This window comes from Spinacia oleracea, chromosome 3, assembly GCF_020520425.1.
Source record: "Spinacia oleracea cultivar Varoflay chromosome 3, BTI_SOV_V1, whole genome shotgun sequence".
In the NCBI taxonomy this organism is placed as follows: domain Eukaryota; kingdom Viridiplantae; phylum Streptophyta; class Magnoliopsida; order Caryophyllales; family Amaranthaceae; genus Spinacia; species Spinacia oleracea.
In genome coordinates, this window is record NC_079489.1 from 155,306,229 (window position 1) to 155,330,058 (window position 23,830).

Genomic DNA, 23,830 nt, shown 5'->3' on the forward strand with positions numbered 1-23,830 from the left:
ATTTTATGATGAATTTTAAAGCCAACATGAAAAAACAAACAATACAACAAGAAAGAACAAATACTGGTACAAAAATGAACATTTACTATTTCGGAAATGAACATTTATTTATTTATTTGGAATGAACGTTTACTATTTTGGAAATGAACATTTATTTATTTATTTGGAAATAAACTACAAAAATGAACATTTACTATTTCGGAAATGAACATTTATTTATTTATTTGGAATCAACATTTACTATTTTGGAAATGAACATTTATTTATTTATTGGGAAATAAACAATATAGGCGCTTGTAAAAACATAAAAGACCAATGAAGTGAACAATTTCATTATGAATTTTAAAGCCAACCTGAAAGAACAAACAATACAACAAGAAAGAACAAACAGTAAAACAGATAATTATTATGAACAAAAAAATAAACAAAAAATAACAAAAAATTCAACAAAAAATAACAAACAATATAAAAAAGAACATAAAATTCCAGAAAAAAGAACAAACAATACAACAATTATGAACAATTTTATGATGAATTTTAAAGCCAACATGAAATAACAAACAATACAACAATAAGTTTGATGAATGAATTTAAAAAATAACAAGAAAGAACAAACAGTACAACAAGAAAGAACAAATAATACAAAAAAAAAATAATAAAATATTAATGAAGAGTTTAATTATGGTCATTAACCATATGATTATTATAAACAAACAAATAGACAAGAAAGAACAAACAATATTAAAAAAAACATAAAGTTCTAGAAGAAAGAACAAAAAATACAACAATTATGAAAATTTGATGATGAATTTAAAAAACAACATGAAAGAACAAACAGTACAACAAAAATGAACAAACAGTACAACAAGAATGAACAAACAGTACAATAAGAATGAACAAACAGTACAATAAAAAAGAACAAACAGTCGACAAGAATGAACAAACAATATGAGCGCGTCATTTTTGGGGGTACAGCCAGAGTTGGCTGTACCCGGGTACAGCAGTTAACAATTGGCCCAAACCATGGCAAAATAATTAAATTGGGTCAGACCGGGCCTTAAAACAGGCCCAATAAATCTGCCCAAAATGGCAAAATCCACTTACTTAGACCATCTCACATAAATCAAAGCACAAAGGTTAGAATACGTACTCTAGTAATTTTTCCAAAGAAGTTACCAACCATTCATCTTCTCCAAAATGGAAACAAAATTTCAGAAACATCCCATCACATAATATAATCACACAATCAATCACAGTAGTTTGAATTCAAATTCGAACGGTGTATTTCCATAATTAGAGTTTCTCCTTCACAATTATCCCCTCTTTACTGCTACTTTTACACCATCAAAGCGCAAACCCTCCAAAAATGAGAATAGCAAAGAGCAAAAACATGGTTTTTCTTCTCCCTCTTCGTTTCTAGAATTCTGGGTTTTTACTGCATATTTTCCATGGGATGAATTTAATCAAACGGTTTTTTATTTTGTAGAAAAATTCTGCAGTATCGAAGGCGGAGTTGAAGATGGCGTTAGTGACTAAAAGGCTTGCTATGCTTCAAGATCATCACGAAATTGTGCCTGTAAGTTTTGTGTATTTCCATAATTTCACTGCCTAATTTTAATTATTTTTATTACATTTTGATTTTGTTGGATTTTATTTTATTTTTGGCTGTTCTTTTTTTACTCATTGTCAAAATTGAAATTGATTTTTTACTGATTAAGAATTTCTTGTGTTCCATAATGATGTTCAAGTTCAGTTTCTAATATTTGTCAATACATATTTTGTATCATTTATATTTGTGGTTATAAGTATGAGTCAAAATTATAAATTTGTGATATTCTTTATGTAGTCATTTGAAACAAATCAAACAACATTCACGTGAATATGTTTTTTTTTTTTATGTATTAGAAAATTTTTAGAAGATTTTCTTCAATTCTGAATAGTATCAAAATTCTAAAATAGATATTGTTAATTTGTTATGTAACTGATGGTCTTATTTTCTGTAATACCCCGAATTTTTAAAACTCGGTTAATTATGCTTAATTATTTTTATTTAGTTTAAAATCGTTTTAAATCCTAATTTCGAATTTTATTTTAAATTAACGAAGTTTTACTTCGCTTGAATTTTTAATATTGTTACACGATTTATTATTTTTCAGATTCTATGATTTAATTTCAAATTTACGAGCTTAAGCTACTTTTTAAATATTAGATATTTCGTAATTTATTTCGGACTTTTAATAATTTCGAAACGTTCTTTTTATATTTGAAAACTTAATTTATTTTTCGTTAACGGTATTATAAAGAATTATTTCAAAACATGGTTTTGGTTAAATATTTCTATTTTAATTAATTCCTAAATATAGCAATAGAAATTCTGAAAATTTATCCAACATTGCATATTTACCAAAATGCCCTTTGACTCCATTGTAAACCAAGTCAGCTCTTGTTTCTCTTCTCCTCTGTCGTGTAAACCATGGAGTTTGCCAGCTATATCACCTAATTAGCTCTAGCCTTGCTGATTCACTCCCCTAAATCCTTAGATTTCATTACTCATCACCTCCTTTTTCCTATTTTCTTACATTTGTCATCTAAGTTCTTCCAATTTGAATTATCAATTACGTAAATTGTTCAATGCCATTACTATATATAGCTCCTTAATTTGTTCTGAATCTGCAAAATCAAAACAACAATCCATCTCAATTATTATGGCGTTTCCAACATTTTAATTTCCCTGGTTTCAGTTTTGAGCCGCCACCACCACCACTAGCTGCCGCCGGCAGACCACCCCCGCCAACCTCTGCTCACCACTACTGCTGAAACTGATAACCAACACCGACCACTCCTACGCCACTTTCTCCTCCTCACTCGCCCCTCCCTGCTTTCTCTCTCCACCGTGACTATCGTGCCTCACCACCAGACACCACCAGAACCACCCAGCAACGCCACACACTCCCTTTGCCACCGCCTCCCCTAAACTCGTCGGAAAACCGCTGTAATCTCCTCCCATAACCACCCACGCCAACACATAGCCTCCCCTGTCTTTCTCCCTCACCTCCGCGCAAACCGCAACCCCTCAACCACCATTACCGCCGCCCCCTGCTATCCCCTTTCTTTCCGCCTCGCCGTCGCGCCGCCCTGAATGGGTCGCCGTCCCTTCTTCCTTTCCTCCTTCCTCTGTCGTGTATGTTGCTCTGCCCTCCCCTGCTTTTTTTTTTCTCTGCTTCGATTCTTTCAGAAAGCCAGGAACCAGGTTCCAATTTAGGAATGTTGGTTTTAATTCCCACAAATCAAGCCCAATTCCTTCACTTGGGCCCAATAACTCAATGTGAGTATTTTGTCCAATCTACGTACTAATGCTACGTTTTATGAAATAAATTGTCACTTGCTCAAACATTGTGATAATACAGATTTTTAAATGATGTTTTAAATATATATATTTTGGCTGAAAGTTGGATTTAAATAATAATTTCGTTAATTTATGAAATTAAATAATATTTCATGTAAACCTATTTATAAAATATATATATATATTGATTGAAATGTCGTTTAATAATATTTTCAATAATTTATAAAAATTATATATTAAATTCATTATTTTAAAATTCACTATCTATAAATTCATTATTTATAAAAAAAAATGCCGGTTTTAAAGTATTTATCGTTTTAAGAACTAATTCGATAATTTGATATTTTGAAAGAATTCGGACTCGGAGCTCAGGAAGAACGAACCAACGAAAGGCTTAGCAAATCGTGGAATTGAGGTAACGGTTATTGCTAGTACCCGCATTCCCTTCGAAATGTATTTATGAATGATGTTATGAATGATTGATGTTTTATAATGATGTTTTATGAATTGCGGGATTACAAGTATGATTTGATTGAATTGTTTTACGATAATGCAGCTTTATGCAAAGTATTGATTTAATGAATTATTATTCCTGAAAGAAATGATTTTATGAAATAACGAGATTTAATGGTTTATTGAACCACCCTGAATGATTGAGATTTTCCTGATTAATGTTCTATTAAAAGAAATGTAAACATGATAAATGAAAGTGTAAGAACTGGTCAAGTTCCCCTGTTATGGAGCCCAGGCTCCCCCTGATAAGAAGCACTGGCTTCCCCTGATATGGAACCAAGGTTCCCCCTGATAAGAAGCACTGGCTTCCCCTGATATGGAACCAAGGTTCCCCCTGAAATGAAGCACTGGCTTCCCCTGTTATGGAGCATTGACTCCCCCTGTTATGAAGCACTGGCTTCCCCTGTTCGTAGGAGACGTCCTACCATGTTTTCCTGTAAAGTCCTGACGACCAGAATAATACTGTTAAAAGGAAAAAGGTTAATGAAATGATGTTCCTGAAATGATGTTCCTGAAATAATATTCCTGAAATAATGTTCCTGAAATGATGTTTCTTAAATGACGTTTCTAAAATTATGTTTCTGAAATGATGTTTTCGAAATGATGTTTCTGAAATGATGATTTATTAAATATTTTACTATATTCTATTCTCCCTGTGTTATTAATAAAATGAATTAAAATGATGTTACGATGCTAGGGTAACTTGTTACTGAGTCTTCGGCTCACCGTTTTGTTTTCCGTTTTAGGTACTGCTGGGGACCACGGAAACGAGTAGTGGCGAGGATTTCACTATGTTCACCTAAGTTACTGTTAAGTTGTAACAAGTTTAAGTGAAGATTCTTGATTAAGTTACGTACTTTGATTAAGGAATTAAAAAGGATTATTATGTTAATTTTGGAGTTTAATAGCTTATGATTGATGGTTGCCTTGTAATTCCCAAGAGGGAGTTACGGCAGTAATGTCCCGACCGAATTAGGATGTTTCCGCTGCTAAGTATTCCTTAATAAGTGATTTAGAGGTCGGGGTGTTACATTTTCTTATAACTCCCCACTTCACACTGCCATGCCATCATGCTCCGCAATGAGGGAGAGTGGAGAATGTGGTTTTTAAAAATAAAATAAAAAAATGTTAGAATATCTTTTTTTCATTAATGTATTATTTTGGAAAATAAAAAGTAATGTTGAAATTTGAAAATTACCATAGTTATTGTTAATGAAGATTAATTGAACATTAACCTTGAATCTCGCATATTTATTGTACTATACTTCTCTTAAATGTTTATTATTACCCTTTTTTGTTAAATTTTTTTAAAAAAAGGATAAATTATTTTGTTCTTTTTTAACAGGTATTATCTCAAGTTAGTCCATTACAAGTACTTCCTAATGAATCTCATCCCTTACAATGTGAAAGGTATTAAAAAATCCTACATTAATTTCATTTTGTACTGAATTTTATCAAATTTCATTTAAAATTTTAAAATAACAATACTAAATATTGCTTCATGTAAATGAATGTGATTGTTGAAGCGCCAAGCTGTTGATGGACCCTAGTGATGATACACTATCTGAAGATGTTTTAATACCCAAGTCCTCGAAAAATCGAATTAAATTTGGAAGGTTAGTTGATGTATACTTATGGCCCTTTGGTATCCGGTTATAACTTATAAATGGTGTCGTCAATGCGAATGAATTTGTATGTAAATTTGTAAGGAAAATTATTATTCATTCTCATGTTAATGCTAGACTGCTAGTTCGCTCAAATTTGTAAGATGTTTCGTTTTTCTTCATGAATTTTCATTACCATGCATTACAATTTGGGGAGTGTGATTGGGAGGGAATGCAAAATTACAAAGAAAAACTCTAATTCTGATATAAGGTTTCATTACCACAGACATTATGATCTTATTTTTCTTGCCAAATAACACTTGGATTTATTCTCATTCCTATCATTTATTACCAGCTAACAAACAGGCCGTTAATGGGTGTGAATGTGTGATAGATTGGGCATTGTCATGCTTGTTCTTATAATGGCCATGTTTGTTTCCATGTGTGATCTTTTGTTTGATTTAATTGCAAATAGCCACAAGCGAGCAAGGATCATAAGTGATGATGAGTCCTATGAAGATGAAGAACACATGGTTTCGGTTCCACCACCACGAAAGAAAGGAAGGTAAAGCTCTCAATGTAAAAACGACTTTTATAATTTTATACTCTTACTGTCGTACATAATGTTGTGGATTGTGCTGGATTGAATTAAAAAAATTAATGTTTCTTTTGTTGAATCTGCGCAACATGGATTGTTACTGAAGAACTAAGCAAAAGATGATCAAAATCAATGATCCATCTAATGATGAGAATGTCGCTATTGATAATCCAAGAAGGCAGAAAAGAATGGACTTAATTGAGCCTTCATCAATGGGGGAAAAGTCTTCTTCCATGAAGAGACCAGAAGAGGTCCAAGCAAATCTGGCTGCTGAAAGTCCTAGCTTTATCAAACCAATGTTGAAATCACATGTTTCTGGTGGATTTTGGTTGGTAAGCCAGCAAAACTTGACAGTAATTTAAAGATGGCCGTGAGCCGGGCTGCGTTGGGCTTCGGGCCAGACCCACTCTCCATCGTGCCATGCCGGGCCAAAAAGTTCAAACCAAGGCCCATGCCTACGGGCTGTCGGGCCAGACCGTGGTGCCTAAGCCTAGTTTTACTAAATTTTGTCGGGCCTTGTTTAGCTTTTTCCAAAAAAACGCGGCCCAGACCCAGCCCACGACTTCGTGCTCGTTCCGAGCCAGGCTTTTTCGTGCCGGTTGGGTCGGGCCTCGGGCCAACCCGGTCCACGGCCATCTTTAGACAGTATCAAAAGGTCAGAGATATATAGCATGAGCTACTGTTAAGTATTGGTTGTGTAACTATGCACCTGATGTCCTGATGTTACTTGGTTTTGTGATGGATAGGGTCTGCCGAGGAACTTCTGTGACGATCATCTACCAATTCGTGACTGTACAATTGTATTGGTGGATGAAGCTGGAAAGGAATTCGACACAGTTTATTTAGCTAGAAAAGCAGGTCTAAGTGGCGGATGGAGGGGGTTTTCCATTTATCATTCCTTGCTTGAAGGCGATGTGCTGGTTTTCCATCTGATTTCCCGTATGACATTTAAGGTAAAGTTCTCGAACTTATGTTCACCCCATTACGAAAGAAAACTTGATTTCTTGAATATGCATGTCACTCTCACAAAAAATTTGTATCCGAAAACATAAATCCTAAAGTTTGTGACTCTTGGCTGCTAAATTTTCTTCTTTTTTATGTGTAAGATGGTTATGAGTTGTGACATACTGACATGAGGGTAGATAAAGATGATTGTGGTCGGGTTGGGCCTCAGGATGTGTGTTTGAACAGGCGTGGCCCACGACAAGCCCATTTTTACCGGGCCGAGTTGAACCAAAAGTTTCTAAAATAGGCCTTAGACCCTCGTGCCGAGCCGGAGGGTCATGTCTAAGCTTAATTGTACTAAATTTATCGTGTTTTGTTAGGTCATGTGTTATCGAACTTTTTCCAAAAAAATGTGGATCAAGCCCTAATTTATCGACTTTGAGCCCGTGCCTTTTCCGCGCCTGGGCCATGCTGGGAATTTTTCGCGTCGGGTCAGGTCGGGCCTTGGGCCGGGCCGACCCACAACCATTTTAAGTGCAGATAGGCAACTAAATGTGGTTTTTGGGCTTTCTTTAGCTTCACAATTAGAATTGCCTCTGACTTTGTTTTGCTATGCTCTGTTAATTGTGTGGTTACACATAAGTAGTGATTAGTTGATTACACTACTAGGAATTTGCAGGAAGTTGAACTTCTTGTGGGAATTTCTATGGTTAACTGGATAAGCTGCTTTCATATTGTGTTTTGTCTACCAAATAACAAAATCCGATTCTTACTTCATGTGTAATTCTGAGCATAATTTTACATTAACCAAACAATCACTAAGCCATTTCTATGTTCCTGGTAAACTGACTACTTGACTACTATGCACACTCTGCTGTTTTTCTTCCTATCTCCAATGTTCTGCTACATTACATATCATCACATACATTGCAATGGTTTTTTGTTTTTTCAGATTTACATTATAAGAGAACAGAATTTTGGTGAAGTTGATGGAGCTTTAGGGCTCCTAACCTTGGATTCAAGGGTAGGGCAACATAAATCAGGTAAATATCTCGCTCTTGTATTCGCCTCTTTAAATAAAAATGTTACGAGTTAGGCCTGTCAAGACTCGAAACCGACCCGAAAATACTGGATCTTGAACAAAATTTTGTGACTATGTAACTCGATTCTATCCGAACCCGAACAACCTAAAAACAACGGGTCAAAACCCGACCCAAACCATTTTTGACCTGACCGGTTGAAAATTGTTCTATTTATATTAATAAATGAGATTATGAGATTGTAGGCATTAAAAATGTGTTAAATGCCATGTCATCAATTGTGGGCCCGAAAAAGTCAAATGTTGACTTCTATTATTTAAATGTCAGATAAATTGTTTAATTTGGGTCATGACTCAAATAAGCCCATTTTGAATCAAATGACGTTTATTTAATAGAAGTGGGTTATTTAAATGGGTTGGAAGAAAAGAGGCCCATTTATCAAAAAGAAAACCCTAAACCTAAGAGGAGAATATAAAAGTTCTCTCCAAAGTCATTTGGAGGGGGACACTGAACGTAGTATACAAAAACCTACAACTCTCCAGGAAAACCCTAAGACGGCTTCCAAGCACACAAGTCTGACATCAAATCTCGGTGGAAGAAGAACAACAAGCACAAACGCCGTTCTACCTTCAAACCACAAATTCTTGCTGTTGTAGAGATCGAATCAGTGGATAAACATTAGAGATTGTACCCAAATACAAAATCAATACAAAATATTTTGTTCACATTATTTTGATTCCGTTATTTTTGCAGACTCGTAAATTTGTGTTTACAAATTGGCACGCTCGGTGGGACGACTCTACCACTCATCTCCTTCTCTACAAAAAAAAAAAATCAATCTACCAACGAAGATGGCTGCTCAACAAACCGTTTCCATGTCCGATGCTGAGAAGGCCGCTATGGTGAAACAAAGGGCGGCAGAATTGGCTGAGATGATGAAAGGGCGTGACGAGGGTATACGCACCAGAGGAATGAAGAACGCTAATCTGAATGAGGCTGCTTCGAGTCTGCGTTCGGCTCCTATCACCACCAAAACAAGGAGAAAGAGCCATGTCCGTGCTTCCTCCGACGTGTCCCCGAATCCGTATTACCGCAAGTCCCGCAACATCCCTGTTTTCGGGTCCTTTCCTGCTGAAGGTGCACGATTCCTTATGCCCGGTGAAGAAGATATGCGTCCTCACCAAAAGCCTGACAGGCTGGTCATCCACACTAGTCCTTTGTTCGATCCTTTCTATGTAGAAAGCGATGCAAAGAGTAGTACCGGGTCTTCTCCAACGTCACCCCTCAAAGTATCAGATTGTGAAGAATCGGTCCAGTCCCTACAAACCGACATTGCGGAGGTGATGGCGATCGAATCAAAGACCGTTGAGGAGCAGCTTGCCGAAATGAAGGGCATGATCGTGAAGCTCATGAAGGATGGCGAGGAGAAAGACGAGGAAATCAAGAAGCAGAATGAGAGGATTTCCTCCTTAACCAAAAAGCTCAAGAAACAGGAAGAGAGCGCGGACGAAGAGAACGACGACTCTGAAGGGAGTACGACTTCAAAATCTACCACAAAGGGTGAAAAACTCGACGACACATTCACCATGAAAAAGATCCAGGACATGATAACAAATGCGGTGAAGAATCATATCGTCGGAAGCTCCGGCCCTAGTCATCTATATGAGAAGCCGTACACGAAGAAAATCGATCACTTAAGGATGCCCGTCGGTTATCAACCTCCGAAGTTCCAGCAGTTTGACGGAAAGGGGAACCCCAAGCAGCATGTAGCCCACTTCATCGAAACGTGCAACAACGCTGGCACATCGGGGGATTTACTCGTCAAACAGTTCGTCCGTTCTCTAAAGGACACGGCATTCGACTGGTACACGGACCTTCCTGCAGAAGCCATCGACAGTTGGGCAGAAATGGAGGAAGAATTCAAGGCCAGGTTCTACAGTACACGACGTGTCGTCAGCATGATTGAATTGACAAAGACGACACAGTGGGAAAATGAGCCTGTTGTAGATTACATCAACCGATGGCGCACTCTAAGCCTGGAATGCAAGGACCGTCTGACGGAGACCTCTGCTATTGCAATGTGCAACCAAGGTATGAACTGGGATTTGCTGTACATTTTGCAGGGCATAAAACCAAGATCCTTTCAAGATTTGGCTACCCGTGCTCATGACATGGAGATCAGTATCACCAATAATCGTGGAGGAGGTTCTTCAAGTTTCAAGAAGGAAAAGAAGGACTTCAAGAAGCCTGAGAAATACGTGAAAGATTCAACCAAGGAGTCATTTGCCGTTGCCACTAGCTCTGCCCCTGTAAAAATTTCGGCGAAGCCTAAAACTGAACAGAAGAAAGGGCCATTTACAAAAGATGCTCGGAGAGATAAGCCAACGCTTAAAGAACTCCAAGCAAAGAAGTATCCATTTCCGGATTCAGACTTGGCCGGCATGTTGGACGATTTGTTGGAGAAGAAGGTCATAAGCTTGCCTGAGTCCAAGCGCCCTGATCAAATGGGAAGGACATCTAACCCAAACTTTTGCCCTTACCATCGAATAGTGAGCCATCCTATCGAAAAGTGCATCACTCTCAAGGAGAGAATCATGCAACTTGCAACAGAAGGGAGGATTGTGCTAGATCTGGATGAAGCGGCGGAGTCCCATCATGCTTCAGTCATCCAGTTTGGAAGTTTGGATCCCATTTTGATAATAGATCCCGTCAAGAATTCTGCGTCCACCCCTCTACCTCGCAAGGAAGATGAGGAAGGATGGACATTAGTGACGAGAAGGAAGAAGAGAAAGCAAACGAAGCTAGAAGAGCAACCTCCTCTTCGTCAAAAGCAACACCAGAAAAGAAACAAATCCAAAAGTTCGCATGTCACGAGAAACAAAGGTCTCGTGAAGAAGAAGAGCACCCCGCGCGACAGTTTTCCCACAAAGGAGGTACGAAAGCATGTCACATTAAATGATTTCTTTCCGCAGGAATACCTCGGCGAAGTTTCTGTCAACACAGTGACCTGTAGCGTGGCGGAAGAAGAAGAGAAAGAAGAGAAAGAAGAGAAAAGTCAAGTCTCTGAAGGGCTAAACCATGAAAGAGACCCTGAAAGAGATGCAAAGATCCTGGCGTTGTTAGGTACGGTCCCTTCTCGAATGGGTTGGCGCCAAGCTTTATCCCTACCCGAAGAAATGAGGTTCGCCCTTGCACGTGCCATAGAAAATCCGACGCAATATACATCGAAGGAAAATATTGAGCAAGGGATCTACGAAAATCACCCTGAACGTTGTGCTGCATGCAGTGCGGCCTTGGCATTCACAGACGAAGACCTTATGTTGGGTTCAAAGCCTCACAACAGACCTCTCTTTGTATGTGGATACATCCGCAAGAAAAAGATCAACCGCATCTTGGTAGACGGAGGTTCCGCAGTGAACATAATGCCGAAGTCCACCATGACGAAGTTGGGAATCACCGAAAGTGAGTTGACCGAAAGTCGATTGATGATCCAAGGATTCAATCTAGGCGGGCAACGAGTCATCGGTATGATAAGAGTTGATCTGACTATCGGAGAAATGACTGCAACAACAATTTTTCATGTCATTGATTCGAATACTTCATATCGCCTATTGCTAGGCCGACCTTGGATGCACGAAAATGGAGTAGTAGCCTCAACCTTGCATCAATGCTTCAAATATTACAGAAACGGTGAAAGAAAGGTGAATGCGGACGTGAAGCCATTCTCTGAAGCAGAGTCTCATTTTGCCGATGCGAAATTCTATGCCAGCCAAGGAGAGCCTGTTGAAGTAATGCCCACGGAAATTGCATCGACTGGAAAAGTCATGCCGAAGAAGTTGCAATCAAGGGTTACAGAAGAGAAGCCTTCAAGGAACGTTCTGGAGCCGTCACATGAAACAGTTGATGAGAAGAAAAGCAAGGAGATTCTTTCGCAAAGAGTTAGAAGAAAATCCTAGAGAAGTAGTGCCAGTGCTACGTTACATCCCCATGTCACGTCGCAAAGAAGGTCAGTCTCCGTTTATGAATTGTGGAGCAGAAACAACTTCAAAAAAGGTCAAGGACATGCCGCAAGAATTTGATAAAAGCATGACATTGCCGGTCCATAAGATCAGTGACCCGAAGATATTGACTTCTCCTACTCCAAACTCCACGAAGTCGCCAGAAACACCTAGCTCAAGGAAAGATGGCTTCGATCCAGTTGCATACAAGTTAATGGAAAATTCTGGTTATGATTTCTCTAACCCAGAACCCATGGGAAAGCTCGTTGAAGATAAGTCATACGGCCTCAATAAAACTCAGCAAAAACTTCAGCAACAAGGTGAACGTGTTTGGGTGAAAAAGGTTGGTTTGGGATTCAAGGAGTCTAAGCCAATTATCATCTCAGGACGACGGAGGTCAATGCAAGCATCACAGTACATTGGAGTTCAGGAAATTGAAGAAAGTGTGGATGAGAATTTTGAGCCAGTCCAGAAAGCATCGGTTTTTGATAGGATACATCCGTCTTCAGCTAAAGCACGGTCCTCCGTCTTTGATAGGCTCGACGGTCCGGTAAACTCTCCAACACCAAGTCGAGTCTTTGATAGATTGGGAGATCAGTCCGGGAAAGCACATAAGAGCCCGAATGCAAAAGATGTCTTCACAAGATTGGGAAAGGTCACTGGCAAACCCACCAATTGTCTGTCACAGAAGCCTAAGAAGGAAGTCTTCAGTCGTCTTGGGAAGAAGGACGTTTCGCTCAAGCCGCAGTGGAGGCCGAAAAACACTGCATCAAAAACAAGAGACAAGTTCGAGCTGGAAAACGATGTCAGAAGCAACGTACCTTCTCGAATGAAACGCTTGGCGGTACTGGAAGTGAAGACAGGTGATTCTCTCCGTGTAAAAGGCCACACCATGGTTCTTACCAATCAAAAGAGCCCCACAAGCCAGAAACGTGATGCCGTAGAAGATATGACGGCCACCTCCTATCATATCACCGCTTATGAGGATGTAGACTTGGAGGAGGAGATGGAAACAACAGAAGCACCAAAAACTCTTGATGATGGAGTTGAGACCACAATTGATGAACTAAAGGAGTTGAATCTCGGCACCCAAGATGATCCGCGTCCAATCTATGTTAGTGCTCTGCTCACTCAGGAAGAAGAGAAGGGATACTTCGAACTACTCACCGAGTACAAAGATGTTTTCGCCTGGAGTTACAGGGAAATGCCGGGTCTTGACCCCAAAGTGGCGGTCCATCGTTTAGCAGTAAGGAAAGGAGTCTCAGCAAAGAAGCAACCTCAAAGACGCTTCCGACCTGAATTAATTCCAGAAATTGAAGCTGAAGTCAACAAACTCATCGACGCTGGCTTCATTCGTGAAGTAAAGTATCCTACTTGGATTGCAAACATTGTCCCTGTGAGGAAGAAAAATGGCCAGTTACGTGTTTGTGTAGATTTCAGAAATCTGAATGAAGCGTGTCCTAAGGATGATTTTTCTTTGCCTGTCACCGAGATAATGATTGATGCAACGACCGGACATGAAGCATTATCCTTCATGGATTGTACGGCGGGATATAATCAGATCCTCATGGCGCCCGAAGATCAAGAAGCAACGGCGTTCCGTACACCAAAGGGTATCTTTTGCTACAAGATGATGCCGTTTGGTTTGAAAAATGCAGGCGCAACTTATCAAAGAGCAATGCAGAAAATCTTCGAGGACATGATGCATAAGACCGTTGAATGTTATGTCGATGATCTTGTCGTCAAATCAAAGAAGAGGAACGATCATTTGCTTCATCTCCGCGAGGTATTCGAGAAGTTGCGTAGGTATCAATTGAAGATGAATCCCTTGAAGTGTGCATTCGGCGTAACCTCTGGAAAGTTCCTAGGATTTGTTGTGAGACATAGAGGAATTGAAGTTGACCAGTCAAAAATTACAGCAATCCAGAATATGCCCGAGCCGAAGAACCTCAAAGAATTGCGCGGATTACAAGGGAGACTTGCATATATCCGACGCTTCATTTCGAATCTTGCAGGACGATGTCATCCTTTCAGCCATCTTATGAAGAAGGGCGCTCCATTTGAATGGGACGATTCATGTCGCAAAGCTTTTGAAAGCATCAAGCAGTACCTCTCAACTCCACCTGTCTTGGGGGCACCGGTTCAAGGGAAGCCACTTATCCTCTACATCTCTGCTCATGAAAGGTCGTTGGGGGCATTGTGTGCTCAAGAGAATGATGACGGAAAGGAAGCTGCTCTTTACTACCTCAGTCGTACGTTGGTTGGCGCGGAATTGAATTATTCGCCTATTGAGAAAGTGTGTCTCGCTTTGATCTTTGCAATCCAAAAGTTGAAGCATTACATGCAGGCACATACGGTGAAGGTGATCTCCAAAGCTGACCCCATAAAGTACATCCTATCAAGACCAGTACTATCCGGAAGACTTGCTAAATGGGCTATGCTCATAAGTCAACATGATGTTGTGTACGTACCTCAAAAGGCGATCAAGGGACAAGCTTTGGCCGATTTCCTAGCTGCTCATCCAATTCCATCACATTGGGAGCTTCCTGATGATCTACCTGGAGAAGAAGTATTCTACATTGATGTCTTACCTCCATGGGAAATGTACTTCGACGGAGCAGCTCGCCAAGATGGTGCGGGAGCAGGGGTCATCCTTGTATCACCTGAGAAACATGTCTTCACGTATTCATTTACGCTCACCAACTTATGCTCGAACAATGTTGCTGAATATCAAGCTCTCGTTCTGGGGCTTCAAATGGCAAAAGAGATGAAAATACAGGACCTTGATGTATACGGTGACTCCAAGCTGGTGATCCATCAACTCCTCAATGATTATGATGTCAAGAAAGATGACTTGATTCCTTATTATAAGCATGCTTCACAATTGATGGCAGAATTTGAGAGCGTCCGTTTGCAACATGTTCCAAGGAGTGTCAACAAGACAGCGGATGCACTTGCAAATCTCGCAGCCACATTGGCACTGGGGGCAGAAGAAAACATGTCGGTCCCGGTCTGTAATCGATGGGTGATAAACCCTCAAGATGAAGTTGAAATTGAAGTTGAAGAACTCTCAGGTGCAGTTACTGTCTATGAGATAGACATAGAAGATTGGCGTCGACCACTCATTGATTTCTTGGTACACGAAAAGTTGCCAAGCGATTTGAAACACAAGATGGAAATTCGACGACGTGCTCCACGCTTCATTTACTACAAAGAAACACTTTACAGGCGTTCGTTCCTTGGAACCTGGTTGAGATGTTTGGGAGATGAAGAAGCAGCAAAAACAATGCAAGAAGCTCATTCTGGAGTTTGCGGAGCTCACCAATCTGGTCCTAAGCTTCACGATCGTGTCAAGAGGATGGGGTACTACTGGCCAACCATGGTTCAAGATTGCATGGAACTTGCGAAGAAATGTGAAGCTTGTCAATTCCATGCGAACTTTATTCATCAACCTCCGGAACCGCTACATCCGACAGTGACATCTTGGCCGTTTGAAGCATGGGGTCTCGATGTTGTTGGTCCAATCACACCGAAATCATCAGGTGGTCATGCATACATCCTTGCCGCCACGGATTACTTCTCAAAATGGGCGGAAGCAATACCTCTTCGTGAAGTCAAGAAAGAGAACGGGGTCGATTTCATTCGAAATCACATCATACATCGATATGGCGTGCCACGTTACATAATCACAGACAACGGAACACCATTTGTCAACAAGTTGATGACGTGCCTTTGTGAGAAATTCAAGTTTGCGCAAAACAAGTCTTCAATGTATAATGCACCTGCAAACGGACTAGCTGAATCTTTCAACAAAACACTTTGCAAGTTGCTTAGTAAGATTGTTGGGAAACACCAGCGAGATTGGCACGAAAGAATGGGCGAAGCTCTGTGGGCGTATCGTACCACGTACAGAACACCAACTCAAGCGACACCTTATGCACTTGTGTATGGTGTGGAGGCCATATTGCCATTGGAGATTCAAATTTCGTCACTTCGCATGGCAATCCAGGAAAATCTCACTGAAGAAGAAAATGCTAAGATTCGTCTGGCAGAGTTGGAAGCACTTGACGAAAAGAGGCTTGAGGCGCAACAAAAGTTGGAATGCTACCATGCTCGTTTGACAAGGGCGTTCAACAAGAAGGTGCGAGTACGGTCTTTCAAAGTTGGAGACACGGTCCTTGCTATCAAGAGACCGATCATTGTTTCTCGCAAGACGGGAAATAAATTTGCATCGAAATGGGATGGTCCTTACGTTGTCCAGGAAGTCTACACAAATGGAGCTTACAAGATCGTTGATGCAGAAGGACTGCGCATAGGCCATATCAACGGCAAATTTTTGAAGCGTTACTACCCTTGAAGTTGTGCAACATTGTAACCTCCTAAGCACGAGGCTAAACTGCAACTGACTAAAAAAAAAAAAAAAAAAAAAAAAAAATATTCCGGAAATGACGTCAGCAAACGACGTCAGAAAAAAAAAAAAATTAAATAAATAAATAAATAAATTATTTTTGCTTTAAAGGAACTACGTTGGCTTGATCTTATGGAGTGAATTTATTCATTTCATAAGTACGTAGGCAGCTTGAAGGAATCACTAACTTTAAGTCCAGCCACACCAAAAAATCTCTCCCATTTTTGTACTACTCCTGGCCCGCAAGAGTATAAACTGTGAACGGCTAAATAAATAAATGAAAATTTCATGTTGGTTTCCTATGAGTTGAATGAATATGGAATCAATGACAAAAATCTTTGACAGGAAGAATGACGAGTCTTATTCATTTCATTTTGGAATTCTTAAAACAAATTGGTCTCTAAAAAAAAAAGAATTAAAAGAAAACAAGTGCAACAATGGTAACAAGAAAGGCGGAACTACGGCTCAAATTTGAAGGCTTGCAAAGCATCACGAGCAACACCAAATTGTTTCTCAGCTTCCGCTAGCTTTGCCTCCACCTCTTTCGCAGCAGCAATATTCTCCTTCATGATGAAGAGTGAGTTTTCTTGCTCTTTCTTCTGTATGACGTACCCTTGGAACTTCTCTTCTGATTCTGAAATAAGAGGCAAAAGTCTATCCTCTCGTTCTGCTAAATCATTGAGCTTCCTTTTATGTTCGGCTTGTTCTTGCTGAATCTGATCTATCTCCTTATGAAGAGCTTGCATTCGCTCCTCTTCTGCTTTCCCTGCAATTGTAGTTGTCTGCACGCTCGTCTCTATCTCCAAAGATCGTTGCTCCAAGTCATTGAGAGTGGGATCTCCCTGTTTCCCTAGCCGAACGTGGTGGAGTTGAGAACCGCACCCAATATACCCCTTGATAAAAGATTTGATTGCAGAGATGTCGATCTTCTTATCACGAACATAGGAGAAAACCTGTTCAAACTCCTGCGCTAGTTCATGAACCTTGGCTAAAGGAGTCTTCATCAACTTGTCCTTTATTTCATTAATCATCAAGCTTGCAGCATATCGGTCCGCCCTGTTGGTCGCCTTAGTGATCATGTCTTGAGCATTAAAAGAAGGAGACTCGGTCGAAGCAGTAGAAACACTTGTGGTTGGCGCAGTATCAATGACAACATCATCAATGAACTGTTGTTCCGGAAGGGAGACAAATGTATTCTCGCAAGCAGTAAGCTCTACTGCTATATTCGCATCGCTTTGAAGATTCTAAAAAATGAAAAATAAAGGGGATTAAAATAGTAATTAAAAAGGAAACGAGAATATCAAAGTAAAGAAATGAACCTCTATCTCTTCAGGCGATAGCTCAGGGCCATAATCTTCAGCGAAAATATCATCCAGAATTGTAGGTTCACCTGCGTGTTCGTCATTGGAAGGTTCATTTTCATCATTGGAAGGTTCATTACTTACAACTCTGCTTGCTAGCCTTCTACTCTCGTCCCTGCCTTTCGAAGATGTTTCCTTGGGCGGACAGGATATCGTGGAACTTTTAGGCAATCTGACTCTAACTTTGCGAGGTGCAGCCGAAGTCTTGGCAGCTTTGTCTTTTGGTGAAGTGTTAGGATCATCGCCCTTTCTCTCCTTTCTCTTCTTAGACCTGACATTTGTTGGACTAGGAGTTCTTGAAGCATAAGCCGCATTTAAAGAAACGACCGAATTCCACCATGTTGTGAAGCTTGGAGTGACTCGAGATTGGGCATTAAACGTGCGACAAGGGACCAAAAAAGTAGCCCTAGTATGCAGACGAATGCTGGACTGAAAAAGATAATACATATGCTCTCGGGTGATGTTTTGTGTCTGGACTACTAATTCGCCTGGCACATCTTGGTGAAATCCGAATTGCCGACCGAATCGATGAGGACTGTATGGCTCAACCACGTAGTTGTTGTCGAACCTCAAGGTCAGGAAACACGATCGCATGCTAATGAAGAAGTTTGTGAATTGCTTTGGTTGATGGTTGTCGTCTTCACGCTTCTCATTTGAATTACCACAAATTGAGTTAGCAAGCCAATTGAAATCCTTACCCGAAGAAACTAGCGATTTAGCATCTGGAGACTTTATGACAGAGTCAAGGCCTTGAATTCCAACCAGGGGAGCACCAACAAAATCGTAGGTGACGATGTGATGACTTCGAAGATACTTAGCGGTCCAGACATACACATATTGTGCAGGGAAGGACTCGCGATGTTTGCCTGGGGTAGGAGAATTCGAAATTTTGCTCAATCCGTGGTAGATGCTCGCCAAAACAGGGATCGCCAAAGAAGTCTCTTTTCCACTTGCAAGAAATGACGCAGGTTTGAAAGATCCAGGACGGATGCAACCCAAATCTGACACCGGCAAAACAAAGGCACAAAGCCAACACGAAAGAAAGGCAGCCAAATATGTTTGTCGATGATGTGCTTCAGGAATCCGTAGAATGCGAAAGGCTTCGTACATCTTATGACTCCACGATCGAGGACCGTTAAAGGAACTGAAGTCTTTCATAAGTGTTGGAAGGACAGACTTTTTGTTGCCAGATGCCAAGAAATACTTTGATGCACTGCGAAACCAAAAATCACACCAAGTCTCGAACGTTATAGTTGTCACCTTGTGTTTCTCAGAAAGATAATGCAAAGCCGTGAACAAATATTTGCAACTGTAAGGGAGGTATAGACTGTGCTCTTCGTCGGAGCCTTCCAATTCAACTGCAGAAGGGACGACCTCGTCATAAAAAAGGCCAGTTACGGGAAGCCCACCAAGGTCGTATATGTCCCAAAGACTGATCGACATTTCTCCAACTGAAGTGTGCAAGGTATTTGTCGTAGGACACCAGGATTCACAAAAGGCCTGCATGACAGGAGAATTACATTTGTAGATGTACATAGAAGCATAGACGGCATCAAGAATATGGGTGCTAGCAAGTGTGCGTCTGGAATGGTGCAGGACATCTTCTAACCATTCCCAGTAAAGAGGGATGTATGTTGGCTCGACTCCAAATTTCGGACTAGAACTCCATTTGGTCTCCTTGCGGGACAAACGCGTAGATAATGTCTGGAAAGAACACGCATCATCGCAGGGACGGTGATGTGAAGCGACAAGGACAGGTTTAGGTGTTTTTCCACCAAATGCATTAGCATCACGACTCTCCTTGTACCAGCTTTTCGGGCCCGAGAACTCCGTAGAAGAATTGATGTTTGCAAAAGGACCAATCACAGGAGGAAATGAACGAAAATGCGCTCCATCGACCGAATTAGCATCTTCCATGAGTGACAAAGTCTCTTCTCCGGGAGTATCGTGATACTTAAAGAAGACCATGCTTGTTTCCTGCAAAATCAATATATGTCTGTACATTGCCAAAAGTGACAAAAGTACAACTCTTTAATGCAGGTACGGACAAGCTTAGCAATCGAGGGACGACCAATTAAGCAAACAATATGACTCGATTGGGGGCATGGTATTACAATATATATGGAGTTCATAATGTTTCCAGAATTATCATGGGCATTAATTATACGTAATATAAGAAATAGTCTGGGCACACTGCAAGTCTGTTGAAACGATATTCACTAGTTATCATGTTCATTCTTTAAGGGAGGATATTATAAATATAAAATAGCAGCAACAGTATATTACGCATGATCGTCCGTTACTATGATTTACGGGAATACGGGACGTAGTCACGCGGATGGACAAACAGAGGGACATATTCCAAGATTATTGGGACACTATTATTACTCAGCATCATCATCATCATCATTCATCAAGTGTCATTATCATGTTTTTTTCGAAAAAAAAGGGAGAGCTAAGGGGTGACACAAAGTCCGAGTAAATATAAAAAAAAAAGAAACATGTTTGATACTAGGTCCATCATCATCAACCTTTATCATATTTAATATAAAAAAATAATAAAAAAATAAATAAAAAAAAAGGGGAAGAAAAGAATGGGTGTATTCACGTGAATTGGAAAGAGGAAAAGGAAGAAAGAGACAAAGGTCTATCACTCATCACAATCATGCATCACCATTTAGCAAAAAAAATTGGAAATAAAAATTAAGGAGTACAATATCACGTGAAGGGTGGGAGAATAGGACAAAAGGAGCGTCAGCTCATTCAGTTTTATACCTATTCTTTTCATTATTTATAATCTTGTTATTCACGAAGCAAGCATACCGAAAAAGTCAGGCAAACACAAACATAAAAACGAGCAAGAAAGCCATGGAAATAGCAAAAGAAATCACGGTTTGAAGTTCAAGGTCGCTGAAAGAAAACAATCAAATGCATACCGGCTCGACGACGGCGGTACGACTCTTCGATCGACGTCAGTGACAGGCGGCTCCGCGGGTCTCCAAGGGCGGTAAGCTACGACACCAAGAACAAGAACAACACCTTCCCGGTCGGCTCTAAACGGACAATAGGTAGCTCTTCCCGGACTAACGAACGCCTCCAGCAGACTAGCGGACTCAGAGCTCCTTCCGGACTCAGGGCGGTGAACGCGGACGTTCAAACAGATATGAACAGCTCCTCCACGGGCTGCTTGTCGGACTCACGAACTATTCGATGACGACCGTTGGGTTGGTGTTCGGACCGATTCGATGACGACCGTTGGTTTGGTGATGATGTCCACTGGTTCGTTCCTCTTTCACGGGTTATTCGATGACGACGATTCGGTGTTGATCTCCGCTGAGTTGTTCTTCCTTCGGGTCGGGGCTGTGGCAACGTCAAGGCTTCTGGTCAAATTTCGGAGTCTCCGATCAAAGTAGTGAACGTTGTTGTTGGTGATTTAAGATTTGACGGATTGAGAGGCATATTTATACTCATGGTGGTTAATTTCGAGTCCTCTTACTAGTCAAATTGGAGGAAGATAAATTTCGATAAAATTCTATCCGATTCTTTTAATCAGTTGAGTCAGATTTAGAGTCCTACTACAAATCAAATCGGGGCTTGCGAATTCTATCTTATTTACCGGATGCACACATTCATATCATGTCAAGGAGGGGAATTTCGTTTTACAGGAACTCAGGATTGAAATATTTACTTTCAAAAGAGACATGTCATTAAGATGAGTTTCCATATGTGTATTTGATTTTTGTGAGTCAAACAAAAAAATCTAGCCCAATGGAAAGAAGTTTCGGTCCAGCCCATTCATTTAAAGAAAATGGGTCAGCAAAGATTGTACGAGAAAAACAAGAGTGAAGATTAAATATTACTCCTATTTCTAAAAGGAAGTGGAAGTTCGAAGTACTCCGCATAAAAAAAAAATATTGTGCAAATAAGTTTTTGAGATCAGGCCGCGAGTAAACACTCAAAGTATCGTGTACGTGACCGATCCCGAGGGGGCAATTTGTAGGCATTAAAAATGTGATAAATGCCATGTCATCAATTGTGGTCCCGAAAAAGTCAAATGTTGACTTCTATTATTTAAATGTCAGATAAATTGTTTAATTTGGGTCATGACTCAAATAAGCCCATTTTGAATCAAATGACGTTTATTTAATAGAAGTGGGTTATTTAAATGGGTTGGAAGGAAAGAGGCCCATTTATCAAAAAGAAAACCCTAAACCTAAGAGGAGAATATAAAAGTTCTCTCCAAGTCATTTGGAGGGGGACACTGAACGTAGTATACAAAAACCTACTACTCTCCAGAAAAACCCTAAGACGGCTTCCAAGCACACAAGTCTGACATCAAATCTCGGTGGAAGAAGAACAACAAGCACAAACGCCGTTCTACCTTCAAACCACAAATTCTTGCTGTTGTAGAGATCGAATCAGTGGATAAACATTAGAGATTGTACCCAAATACAAAATCAATACAAAATATTTTGTTCACATTATTTTGATTCTGTTATTTTTGCAGACTCGTAAATTTGTGTTTACAGAGATACTTTAAACACAATACACACGTTATTATTGTTGGGTGTAATATGATTTTCACTTAAATTATACGTAGTACGTCTTTTTATTGTTGAGTTTGACTACATATAACCTTGTGCATGATAATTGGTTAATTTCTGCACATATTTTGTACTCCGTATATTTTATTGACATATGGTTATATTTATTACGCAAATTAATGAAAATATAATACGCGTTTCAAAATCTCTAAACCCACCCGTTGGGTGGACAAGAACCTGAAAGTGACCGGCCCAAACTAACCCAAAAGTAACTTATTAATAGCCCCAATTCAACTGACCCGTTTGATAGGTCTACTACGTCTACGAGTATACATGATTTATTTACATTGATATCCATGTTCATATTCTCACAAGCATCTCTTTTTTTACTTCAGATGACCAAACCGAAACAGTCCTACAAATAGAAGACAACTACACTTTGGTGTCTCAAAGCAGCAGTGACAACATTGATTTGGGATCTGAAATACATGATGGGATCTACTTCTCAGATTCTTCCATCAACTTCGAAGAAGTAAAAAGCTTCCACAACTTCAACATCATCATAGATGGCCTTAAAATAGACTCCAAATTCTCTGTCAGTACAAAACAGAAGTACTACAAACTCTGCTGCAGCCAAAATTCTTTTCTGCATGAACATATTCTGAAGGGATTAAACTGTCAGTTAGTTGTTGGGATTATTTCAGAAACCATCAAAATTTCAGATGCAATCAAATCCTGCAAAACTGGTTGTTCTATCTCGAATGAAGATCTACAGATTTGGGAGAAGACGTTGCAGGGGTTCGAGTTTTTAGGCATGAAAGTTGAGTTTTTACGTGCTCGTATTAACAAATTACTAGGTGGTGTTGTGGAATCTGATGAATCAAAGATGTTGAAAGAAAGTATTGTTAAGAGAAGTGTAGTTGGGGAGAGGATGAAGGGACTAGAAGGTAAATTCACACAGTTGAAAGAGATAATGGAGAAGATTGACTTAGAGATGGATGCTGAGATAACTATGGCAAGTGTATGGAAACAGAAGGTTATGGGTAAGGGAGTTACTGGTGGTGTTGTGTGTTGATTAATATTTGGCAGAATTAGCTGCTTTTTTGTTCACAAGTTATGCAGTTTTTCTGCTGTTTTTGTATAGGTAAAAAACTAAAAATCAGAAATCACATTTGTACAGTATGGTTGTTGATCAGAGCATATAATATGGTGAAATGTCAAAAATGCTATTTTTTGGGAAGGAATTAGTGTTGGATATAGTTCATAGCACTCTCTTTAATGAGCACATTTGAATATAGTTCTAGTGAAACATCAACAGCTTATTGCTTTATCTTATCCGAGTTTGGCTTTGTTCTTTTCCCTTTATTCTTATTGCTTATTAGACTAGACCTGATCAAGAAAAGCAAAAAAAACACTCACGTAAAACATTCACACCAGGCCAGAAACTAGAAAAATCATACGAAACCAGGTGAA

General features: G+C 39.8%; 1 protein-coding gene across 5 annotated transcripts; it reads left to right on the top strand.

Annotated features, from left to right (window-relative positions):
• Positions 1-1,137: 1,137 nt before the first annotated feature.
• Positions 1,138-23,621, top strand: LOC110798895 (B3 domain-containing protein Os01g0234100). Of its 5 annotated transcripts, none has more exons than XM_056840997.1 (10): positions 1,138-1,393; positions 1,487-1,576; positions 3,699-3,761; positions 5,205-5,269; positions 5,386-5,475; positions 5,939-6,028; positions 6,168-6,393; positions 6,808-7,014; positions 7,959-8,049; positions 22,753-23,621. In XM_056840997.1, exons 1-10 carry the CDS (start codon positions 1,367-1,369, stop codon positions 23,430-23,432), a joined length of 1,629 nt encoding a protein of 542 aa, XP_056696975.1. In that variant the 5' UTR covers positions 1,138-1,366; the 3' UTR covers positions 23,433-23,621. The 5 variants fall into 5 exon arrangements, with proteins under 5 accessions (XP_056696975.1, XP_056696976.1, XP_056696977.1 ...); XM_056840999.1 differs by lacking the exon at positions 1,138-1,393 and adding an exon at positions 4,606-4,706 and having other exon boundaries at positions 1,502-1,576; positions 5,203-5,269; XM_056841000.1 differs by lacking the exon at positions 1,138-1,393 and adding an exon at positions 4,606-4,668 and having other exon boundaries at positions 1,502-1,576.
• Positions 23,622-23,830: the final 209 nt, after the last annotated feature.